Below are 12,014 nucleotides of genomic sequence, written 5' to 3' on the forward strand. Positions count from 1 at the left end.
TAATAATAATAAAATTATAACAATTTCATAAAATGTCATAAAATTAATGTGCACGTTTTGTTAAGCACAATCAATTCCAATACTATATTTACGTTATTAATAAGAGGAGGTAAAGGCATCATAAGACATAATACTAATAATTCTGATTATTTTATTTCATTAGATAATAGAACGTCCATTCAAAGTAATCTGGGCTTTGATAAATCTTCTCAAAATGTTAGTTCAGAAACATTTATGGGCCGTTTTTCTGCAACATTTTAGTTGGAGATGGTTCAGAGAATTTTCCAAAGTATAAAATTTTTTTAACTAAACTAAGAAAAACTGAACGTTTTGAACTTTCGAAAGTAGGCCATTATTTAAAGTCACCACTTATGAGTCACCACATAAATGTATTCATAAACATCACACAGAGATTATTTTAAATATATACTCTTAGTAACTGCATTAAATATCTATTTTAATATAAAACTATTGCCAACTTAAAGTTGAACGAAAATCTTTTCCCCTCTGTCGCCATCTATGGTTGTGATATAAAATTGCATATCACCTGCAGTTATTTTACATAAGGTGTGCTCTGTTTTTTTTTTTTTGAATCTACTTTAAGTTTTTATACAGCATGGCACGTTCTCTATCTGAAAAAAAGTAGGCTTTTTGTGGAATTTTGTTAATTTGTTAATTTAATTTGTTATTACAACATAATTTTTTTTTTACAGTCATTTATTTACATTTACATTTGTGCATTGCCTTTACCCAAAGCAATCTTAAAAAGAGGAACAAAGCAGTTCATCGCAGAGCCAACAATTATTGTAGTACACAATGCCAGATTTACTAGATTGTGCTTGCGGAAGTGTCTTAGCTGCTTCTTGGAGGATGTGATGGTTTCAGTAGTTTGGGTGGAGGTTGGCAGTTTAGATATAATATTGCATAATGGTAAACTAAGTTTGAATAAATTTGGCTATATTTTTGAACAGGCCAAGTTCTGGCAATTATTATTGTCATTTAACTGTAAGAATTAATCAAAATGAATGTCATCAATACACCTCCAAAAATGATGATATGTAAATAGGGTATTTTAAAAATGTGCACCTGAGCATGTACAGGATTTCCTTTTTTTTTTAACCATCATGCATTCCCTTGAGTGGTGCTTTGTTATTAAAAACCATATAAATCAGGTCCATCATTGCACTATTTTTATATTTATAACTTCAAGCTCTGCAGTCTTGTGTACTGCTGCTGCTGGATGCTGTAGAAAGTCCTTCACATTATTTCCCCCAACCCCCCTCTTATCAGCTGAGCTCCACACATGTGGTCATGACAGGGCCTTGCACTCTCACTGGAAGCAGCACAAATAGTAGATGACTGTCAATGATGACACCTACTGTGAACTGTTGCAAGAACTACCAGATGATCCACATCAGGGAACACTGCATCTTATTTGCCCTTGCCCACAGTGGAACAAGTCAGATATACATACCAGCTTGTGTGGTCATTGGAATAGCTCAGCTGGTTTGCTGTTTTTATAATGCACATCAGGACCTTTCCTCATGTTTGTGTCCTTCATTGCTGACCTAAATGTCATATTCTGTATAACATTGCTGCTGAGGTTATAAGAGAATAGAAGTTCTCTATGTGCTATAAACCAACTGATATCTTGTCTTTGTGTAGGCCTATATTATTTTCACTCTCAGTCGATATATAAATACTGGTTGTTATTATACTGGCTTACAATTATGCAGTTTATCTTACAGTATAAAGATTTAAATATATTTTACGTAATTAATTTATATTTACTAATGGTTCAAATATTGCGAACGCACAGTCTTTCGACTTATTTCTACCTCCTCTAAATCATCGTCACCCTCTAGTGTCTGAATCTGATAATATCCATAAACTGCTGAATCAGAACGAAAACATGAATGAAACGAATGAGCTGTTGTGTGAACATTCATATGCAATGCCTTACTGCCTCCTTGCGGACAACTACTGACAAACATAGTTTTTTATTTTTAAAGCGCTGTATAATAGTAAACAGCATTGTAGAAGATGCTTTTATCCAGTTTGAATAAAACCCACTAGGTTATATAGTCCCTCTTGAACAAGGCTCTTTCCAAACAAAGCACAATGCTGGTAGTTAATTGAACGTAATAAGTTATTTTACTAAGTACCTTGGCTATATTACATAAAATTATGCATAGGCTACATATGCACAACACAGTTAAGCAACGTTTCATTAACAACAACAACACACATTATAACTGTATATTACTATTATTATTATTAGACCACTTTAAAACTACAAATTCACTACTAACTCGGTTGACAAACTGCTGCTATTTAAGGGCAGTGCTTCTCAGTTTTCATTGGGCAAACCCGATCCAGAGGTTTTTCATGAGCGCACAGTGGGAGGAGAGACTACAGCACTGGACATAAAAAATAAACCTCTCATTTCCCAGAAAGTATAAATACCAGCCCCTCAATCCAGAGACAGTCCGGTGGACTTATAAGAGCTCGCGAACTTGGCTCCGTTTTAGCTATAATTCGGTTACACCTAGGTTGCATTGAATAGGCTAATAATTTATTCATTTTCAAAAATAGATTTAAGATAAGGAAGGAAAATGCTGATCAGTAATTATAAATGTTTATGATATTATTTTATAATTAGTTGTTTTAAATAGTAAATTCAAACAATTAGCTAATCAATTATACATTATTTCTTTTTCTTTTTTTCCTTTTCTTTTATTTTCTTTGTTTTTTTTTTGTTTTTTTGGAATAGCGAGATTTTAATAAAATGTGGTCGTGTGTATTCACATATTCATTAATAGTTTGCCTCCTCGCTGAAACATCTGCTCACTGGTTTGAGACTGAGGAGACTGTACCTGAACGGCTGAATGAACGCACCGCTGGACGAGTGGCCAAGAGGAGTGAGCAACAGCCCAGCTTCAGACTCACGGCTTTCGGACGGAATTTCACCCTGAATTTGACACCGGACAGCACCTTTATATCGCCAGCAATGAAGGTTTATCGCATCAAAGCCACACCACAAAAAAGACTTGAGTCAGCTAGCAAGCTGACAGATCTTTACAAGTCATTGAATCAAACAGAAGAGACTGGAGCAGAATTATTAAAAGGCTGTTTTTACACCGGCTCTGTTGACTCCAATGAGGACTCTATTGTTTCAGTCAGTCTATGTCATGGGATTTTAGGATCATTTATCACAGATGGTAAAGAATATCTAATCGAACCCAAACTTCTCGGCTTGGGAACATCTGGAAAGTTAACTGAGCAGCTGCATGTCATTAAAAGAAGAAGTTTTACGAAGTCCCCTCAGGTGTCTGAACCGCTGTCAGATATCAGAGATTATGATCAGAATTTGATGTCTAGACGCAGGCGTTTTGTCTCTACTCGCAGGTTTATTGAGACTTTGGTGGTCGGTGACGCTTCCTTGACACATTTCTATGGAGACGAGATCAAGGTAGGGTGTCACATTTGTAAATATAAAGATGTGTTTCATCTTAAATCTAGTTGAAGCTGTTTTAGAACATGCAGCTGGTTTATAGCTGATCTAAGCTGTGCTGGTGCCAGACTGACCATTTTAAGATGACATGATAAACTGGTAACTTTCTGGACCAAGATTGTCAACCAGCTTGTAGGCTTCCAGCTAATAAATGTCTTTACATACATTATAATGAAATTTCTTTAGACCTCATTTAAAAGCTCTGATGATATAACAGTCCTAGTTTTGACTTATTCTAAATTCAAAAGAAGGATCAAACTTTTCACAGTAAGAGCTGTTAAACCTTGAGGGACCTATCAAAATGTACATACCATAGATTTCAGTTGTGTGAGAAGTGTGAGTCATCATGGTTCATATGAATTGTACTATACTGATCTTCACACCCACATACAATCCACCGCCCCCTGAAATTCTCCTCCGTCTAGTCATTGAAAACAAATGACTGCAGACTAGAGTGTGAAAAAAATGCGTCGTCCGGGTCGGGATCATGAGGAAGATAGCAATCCAGATGTTGATTTTGGGATCCAACTTTGCAGATGGAAACAAAATGCCTCATAGAACAACTTCATGTTAGTGTGGACCACCAGCTGTTCCTCATGTTGACGTCAGGGCTTTCCGACAAATACAGCACATATTTGTGTAGAGTCAACAGAAAAGAATCTCTAGAATAATCTCTGGTTTTTGGCTGTATCAGCTAAAATGATTCCCATTGAATTATATATATATATATATATATGTGTGTGTGTGTGTGTGTGTGTGTGTATATATATATATATATATATATATATATATATATATATATATATATATATATATATATATATATATACACACACATAAATGTGTATGTGTGTGTGTGTGTGGTATTGCAGATGATTACTATAAATGAAGGAAATACATTGATTTTGACATACCTGCTAAAAGTGATCAATAATCTTCTCTCTCTTATCAAAATATTAAATGTTATTATTTTTAAACATGCATCGTCTAATGCAGTGTATTGGATCTTAAAAACTGGAGATATTACTATCCACAGAAAAATCTGTAGAGTAAAAGTTGCTCCTTTCCAGCACTTTTTAGCTGTCCTGCCAAGATGTCATGCTTTTAATCTTAACATTGTGCTGCAGAGTTGGCAAATAACAAGCTGTTGGTTTTCTCTATTTAGCACTACATGCTGACCTTGATGTCAGTGGCTGCTCAGATTTACAAGCATCCCAGCATTAAGAACTCAATCAACATAGTGCTTGTGAAGATGCTGATCGTGGAGGATGAAGAAGTTGGTCCGTCCATCTCCAGCAATGGAGGCGTCACTTTGCGCAACTTCTGTGCCTGGCAACAGCTGTTCAACCCGCCCAGCCACAGGCATCCTGAGCACTTCGATACAGCCATACTTTTTACTAGAGAGGTGAGCAGTGATTTATTATGTATTTCAGGGTCAGGTGATATCTATTTATGGGACCATGATGAAATGAGATTCTTATTAAGTGACCTTTTATTTCATTAATATTATATTATCTGCAAGTAGAGAGCAAGATTTAAGCGTGCATTCAATAAAAATAAGATTTTTAATAGTTTGCCGCGTTTCTCATTAATAGAGCAGGCATAATGGCATATTAAACCGAAAACGAGTCTAAAATAAGAACAGACAGGAGCTCCTCTGAAAGGTGAACACATGTGAGACTGACTCTTGAACTGTGCCAAGGCCAGATGTGCCTTGAATCATGTGTGTTTTGTGGTCTTCTGCTTTGGAAACAATGGTCTCCATCTCAGATCTCTGGGCAGAGGAAGGAAAAGACTCCAGGCATGTTTTTGAGATACAGTTTAGTTTTCTCACTTCATTAGTCTGCTGCCTGCCAAAACTATTTGCTTGGTTTTATAATGGAAAAATTGGCAAATATGTTTTTTGCGCTAACTTTTAACCACAGACCTGGTACAGCAGTAAGAATGACTTCTTTTTTTTGTATCCTAAACTGCCTTTCAGGACATCTGTGGACATCAGAGTTGTGACACTTTGGGTGTAGCTGATGTTGGAACCATGTGTGACACCAAAAGGAGCTGTTCTGTGATTGAAGACAATGGCCTTCAGGCTGCTTACACGACTGCACATGAGCTAGGTGTGGATGTCCTCTGATAATCTGACCCTAAGCAATTGTCAAGTTAATTTGACCTTCAGTAATATGATTTTGATCCGCTTTTAGGCCATGTTTTGAGTATGCCTCATGATGACACTAAGAACTGTGAGCAGCTTTTTGGATATCTTGACGATCACCATGTCATGGCCCCTGTATTCACTCAGCTCAGTAAGACCTTGCCTTGGTCTCCCTGCAGTGCTTTGTACGTCACAGAGTTTTTCGACAATGGACATGGTATGTGCATTTTATTATAGCCAGTTGCCAAGGCACCATTTTCATTTAGTTTAACTTGATGTATTAAACCACAACAACAACAACACTAAACTAAAACTAAAACAGAACTAAAGATGAATAAAAACTGCTAAAAGTGACAAAAACAGCCAAATTACTCAAATTAAAATGAAAACGGAAAACATAAAAATAAACAATGATTCAAAAATGAAATGAAAATTATACTAGTGATACTAAAATAACTCTGCATGACATTTTTAGAGTAATTCAATTGAAAGATTTCTTGAAAATGGCAAATCCTGATATTTTCGTTTTTAAATTCATTGTGGTCTTATTTGTCAGTGACCCAGCTTGAGTAAGAGAAAGACTTTGTAACAGCTCAGGGAACTGATTCCTGTGAACATCATTAAAAAGTCAGCTTAACTTATGCACTGAGCATGGGTTTCCCCTTGTTTATAGTAAAACACTTTTGCTTGTAATTATGTAGATTCATATTTTTTTCTGTTACTTACTGTTATGTCAGTAAGAATGCAATCCTGTCACTTCACTCCAGGTCATAAAACGTGAATGTAGCGAATGTGTTCTTTCTCTATAGTATAAGTTGTGCACATTTCCTTTTTGAACTGCTGTATCATTTGAAGTGGTCAGTGGCCCATGTTCCCCAATTGCATTTTTGCTCTCTCGTGTTCCTCCTTTCGGCTCACTCCCCCAGATGTGCATTCCTGCGAGTCTCCCTAAATGCAGCTCCAGGAGCCCAGTGTTCCTACTGTTACACAACCCTTTGATTTCATGATTTACAACACTCTAACTCTTCCTCTGGATAATAACAGGAGACTGTTTACTGGACACCCCTGAGACGACAGTGGCTTTACCCACTGAGCTGCCAGGCATAACTTACAGCCTGGACCGCCAGTGTCAACAGATATTTGGAGAGGAGTTTTCACATTGTCCCAACACTTCAGCCAGTGAGGTGTGCGGACAGCTCTGGTGCCAGGGAGAAGGGCAGTCTGTGTGCACAACCAGGAACGGGAGTCTTCCCTGGGCAGATGGCACGAGCTGTGGCCCCAACAGGACCTGCCTGAACAGTGCATGCATGTCCTCTGAGGAAGTCATGAGGCCTAAGGTATCTAATACCCTTTCACAATTTACTAATTGTACCCTTTAGGTATTAAAATGTACCATTTAGGTACAAATATGCATAAAAAGGTACAAAGGTGTACTGCTTGTACCACTCCAGTGACTGTTTTTTCTGAGAATGCATTTGCTTGGGTAATGCTAGTACCACTGAAATCACACACAGCAACTTCAGGAGTGCTGGACATTCATTTGGTTGTGTGGTTCTTCTGGTTCAGCCAGCTGTGGATGGTGGCTGGGGTGAGTGGGGACCATGGGAACCGTGTTCCAGATCATGTGGAGGTGGAGTGATGTTCTCCTACCGAGAGTGCACCCGGCCATCTCCTCAAAATGCTGGAAAATACTGTGTGGGCCAGAGAGTGAAGTATCAGTCCTGCAACAAACAGGCTTGTGAGAATAACCGAGGTGTGTAAATGTAATCTGTCTTTTTATATTGTGTGATTAGAGTAGGTAACAGTTCTTTGTTATTGCAGGGAAAAGTTTCCGAGAGGAACAATGCGAGAAGTACAACAATCCAAATCATTTTGATGTTCATGGAAATGTGAAGCAGTGGATACCAAAATACACTGGAGTATCATTGCGGGATAGGTGTAAACTCTTTTGCAGAGCAAGGGGCAGCAGTGAATTTAGAGTGTTTGCAGCTAAAGTAAGTAATATTTTACTTTTGAAATTTCCATTTTAATATTTAAAATGATACATTAGGCAGACGGCAGACACTTTTATCCAGTCTGACTTACACTGTATTCAAGGTATACATTTGATTGATTTCTACTTTCTCTGGGAATCGAACCCATGACCTTGACATTGTTAGCACCATGCTCTACTGTTTTAGCTACAACAGTAAAATTAGAAAAATCTTGTTTTAAGTATAAACATTATTTCAATCTTAGGTAATTGATGGAACCTCATGTGGTCCAGATACCACATCATTTTGTGTGCAAGGCCATTGTATCAAAGCCGGTTGTGATCTGGAGATCGATTCTAATAAGAAGATGGATAAATGTGGCGTATGTGGTGGAAATGGGCAGAGCTGCAGGATGATATCTGGCTCATTCAATAAAGTCATGTAAGGATATCCCACTGCTTTTTTTTTAATGAAAGTTTGTTTATTATGGCTATACTGATAGAGTGCATTAGTGCCAGCCAACTTTTTCAACTTTGTTGGCTCCAGAAATACTATTTGCAAGTTTTTCTCATGGGAATTTTGAAAAATTCTGTATTAAAGCATTATAAACAATTAACTATTTCCCCATCTCTGACAGAATTTCTTTCTGAAAAAGCAGAAATAAGTGAACGCTTATGTAAGCAGATGCATGTGTAAAATAACGCAATCATCTAACATTAAACAGCATATAAATCAAAACTGCCTAATGTTACCAAACAAAATGATTTTAAAGGAAGTGCTATAGGACCCTGCAAGCTTTGGATGTGTTTATGGAAGCAGTCTATTACATTTATGTTCTGATCATCAATCTGAATCTTATCCAGACAAAAACATGATTTTCTCAGTTTTTTTTTTCAGACAATCAGATTAGAGCCCTGCATTTCAGCCCCAACCAAACGGTTGTAGCAAGAAGGTATACAGCAAAAACCGGAAGCTAACAATAAATTGAATTTTCTACCTATATTAGATTGTGTATTATGTACGTCTACACCTACCCCAACCCTAAACTTACATTAATGCAAAAATAGTAATTATTGTTGTACTTTGTGGGAATAATTAGCTATATTGATGTGCGAATACCCAGTAGTTTTTGCTGAATGCCATCTAGCCTTAAACGGCCACCAACTTTTTCACGCCCCTCAGGCTGGGCTTTGGACCAATTTTCATGTCATAGTTCAGACGTGGGCTTCCGGTGGAAACATCACGAGATCTTGCTACTGCGAATGTCAAGAGTGGCTCGAAGCTGTTTAGTGTCCTGCAGCAGCATTAGTAGTTCTGTGTTCAAATATACGCAATAAGCTTAGGATTGCCACAAAGCATCGGCAAAAAATAGGAAATAGATATTTAAATAATTTACTAATAACTAGTGTTTTATGAGTTGGTGTGGCAAGGATGAAGTCACAGATCCTGACTCGCCACCTCTTCATTAGACACACTTTTAGAGAGAAGTGCATTTTTACGGATTATAATTAGGAGTATAATGAAAGAGATTTTTTTTTTTATTTGTTTCGATAAGTAGTAATTGAAAGCTTTCTATTGATATATTTATTATGTCTGTGAGGCATGTATTTGCTGAGTTTCGGTTTATTTTTTTTAAGTGCTCCTGTTCAAGATGAGATGCAGAAAGCACATCATGTTTGTTTTCTTTATTTTATAAAAGCACAACTTTTTGTTGATATTGTGAGTGCACACAAATAAAAGTAAACCCTTTACAGTTACGAATGATATATAACTCTTTTCTTTATGAGCAAAAAAGAAGGTGTATCCACTGAAAAAATGTAAGTGATTGCGCTGGTGCCTCCATGTACTGCAAAGTGTGCTTTAGCTTCCACTCTCCATGCAAACTACTGGATACAGCACACATTTATCTATGTTATATGCACACAGTTATATGCTTGAACCTTATTTTAGGCAAGTTGTGATAATCTGAGAAGGCTAAACTGATCAAACATAGCCTCAATGTCTGCGGCTAGCAAAAAAACTAAAACGTACATTTAATAATAAAAAACAAACAAATAAACAAAAAAATGCTCCAAACGGGGAATCACAACTTTGGTAATGTTCTTTTTTGTTTACCCTGACTTCCGCTGTTAAATGCATTTATTTTCAAAATAAGTTGAAAAAAAAAACAAAACAAAAAAAAAACAGATGGCCTCATCAAAAGCATATACCATTGTTTAACGACTTCTGAGTTTTCTTTAAATATTTTTAAGTTAATGTTATATTTCCCTATGGAGATAATGGATTCATTTTTTTACTTCTGGAAGGCGACTGTTGTAATCTGTCAATTTTTTTTCCCATTTCTTTAGAAATGGATATAGTGACATTGTGACGATTCCAAGTGGAGCCACTAACATTGACATCAAACAGCAGATCCATAGAAGTATACCACACGATGGGCATTACCTGGCTGTACGAAGAGAAAATGGTGATTATATCTTGAATGGCAACTTCTCTGTATCCACAGTGGAGCAGTATATTCCAGTGCTGGGGGCTGTGCTGAAGTACAGTGGCTCATCCACCACACTGGAGAGACTTCAGAGCTTCCACCAGCTACAGGAGCCAATCACAATACAGCTACTCTCCACCGCTGGGGAAACCATCCCACCGAAGGTCAAATACAACTTCTACATCCCCAAAACCATAACTTTTAGCAAACCCAAAGACAAAAAGATTGCTGGCAAACTGATTCATCCATTTGGGGTGCCACAGTGGGTCTCGGGCGAGTGGTCTGAATGCTCCAAAACTTGTGGTTCAGGATGGTCCAGGAGAAATGTGGAATGTAAAGACAATGCTGGTTTTTATTCAAACCACTGCAATAAAGATCTCAGACCCTCTGATATCAGGCCCTGCGCAGACCTGCCATGTCCTATATGGCAAATAGGGCCTTGGTCTTCATGCTCACAAACTTGTGGCCACGGGGATCGCCAGCGTAGGATTCTCTGCATTGATTACGCTGGGAAAATTGTGGAACCGAAGAACTGTGACCCTGCCAAGATGCCTGAATCAGTATCTGAAAGGTGTTTCTACCAAGAGTGTTGAGGACATCATGCAGACTTTCAAATTATTCAGAGGTGATAAAATGCTCCAGAAACAATATAAAGATCATCATTTGACCGTGAACAGGTTGGAGCAGGAAATATTTCGCTTTAGATGGAAATTTGAGCTTTTATGAATTTTGCACGGACTGATCACTTTGGGTTTGGTTTTCCAGATATAGACGCAATCTAAATATATATATATATTTATAACCACTAAGTTTGATCTAATAGATCTCTACCTCAGCAAGCAATGCTTTCTTGTAGTTTCCTTAACTTCTGTCGCCTAATTGCTTTCTTAGAGCACTCCACATAAATTATTTTTCAAGTATGTCATATTAAAGATTCTCAACAGTACGACAGTAAATCATTTCAGACATAACATTAATGTCAGGCTGACTTTATTTTAAATAAGGACAGAAATCAGTTCCAATTTTTTTTGTATGCCTATTTGTACATTCAGATATACCAAAAACTTTTGGAATTACTAAATTAATTTTTTTTTTTTTTACTTTGAATGGAAAGTCGCAATGCAGGTGATATCATTCTTTTTTATTGATTTACTTTGTGATTGGGTCAGTAATTTTTGATTTTAGATGATTAATTTTAGATTAGTTATTTTATTTTATTTTATTTTTTTTTATAAACCTTGGCTTGCATTTATCAGAGTCTTATTTTCCCTTTCAGAGTTGAAGTGTATCAAAAACACCTGATGAAGCATGATCATATACATTTTTATAGCTATTTTCAAGTATATTTAAAACTGTATCAGAGGTTAAGAGTGGTTGAGCCTAATTTATATTCTGGAACATTAATAATTAAAGATAGGTAATTAGATCTAGCTTATGAAACTACTTAAAAAAATTCCTTAAAAAACATAATGTTTGTTTCCATTCAGAAGGTTGTATAACTTATGATTTACTGTAGCTGTTATTTGTATTAAACACTGTTTTATTTCAAAAGTGCACATAACAAATTGTTGTGAATTGCTATGTGAATGAAAAACTGGATGTTTGGAAACATCAGTCCTTACTGGTTTTTCATACTTCATGAGTTGAAATATCTGAAAGCTTGAAAGAACTGTGTAGATGTAAACGAAATAAAGAAGAAGATGAAGAAAAAAAGTACAACATAAAACTAAACTGATAAATGGTTAATGCTCCTTTAAAATGATTACACACACACACACACACACACACACACGTTTGTTTTTGTGAAAAGTGGGTTCATCCCATAGGCGTAATGTTTTTTATACTGTACAAACTGTATATTCTATGGGCCTACACCAACCCTACACCTAA

General features: G+C 36.6%; 1 protein-coding gene across 1 annotated transcript; it reads left to right on the forward strand.

Annotated features, from left to right (window-relative positions):
* Positions 1–59: 59 nt before the first annotated feature.
* LOC113058351 (A disintegrin and metalloproteinase with thrombospondin motifs 8) lies at positions 60–12,004 on the forward strand. Its single transcript, XM_026226157.1, has 9 exons — positions 60–3,472; positions 4,680–4,919; positions 5,496–5,628; positions 5,713–5,880; positions 6,708–7,000; positions 7,230–7,416; positions 7,485–7,657; positions 7,902–8,077; positions 9,985–12,004. Exons 1-9 carry the CDS (start codon positions 2,789–2,791, stop codon positions 10,715–10,717), a joined length of 2,787 nt encoding a protein of 928 aa, XP_026081942.1. The 5' UTR covers positions 60–2,788; the 3' UTR covers positions 10,718–12,004.
* The last annotated feature ends 10 nt before the right edge of the window (positions 12,005–12,014 follow it).

Source organism: Carassius auratus, chromosome 40 (assembly GCF_003368295.1).
Source record: "Carassius auratus strain Wakin chromosome 40, ASM336829v1, whole genome shotgun sequence".
Lineage (NCBI taxonomy): Eukaryota > Metazoa > Chordata > Actinopteri > Cypriniformes > Cyprinidae > Carassius > Carassius auratus.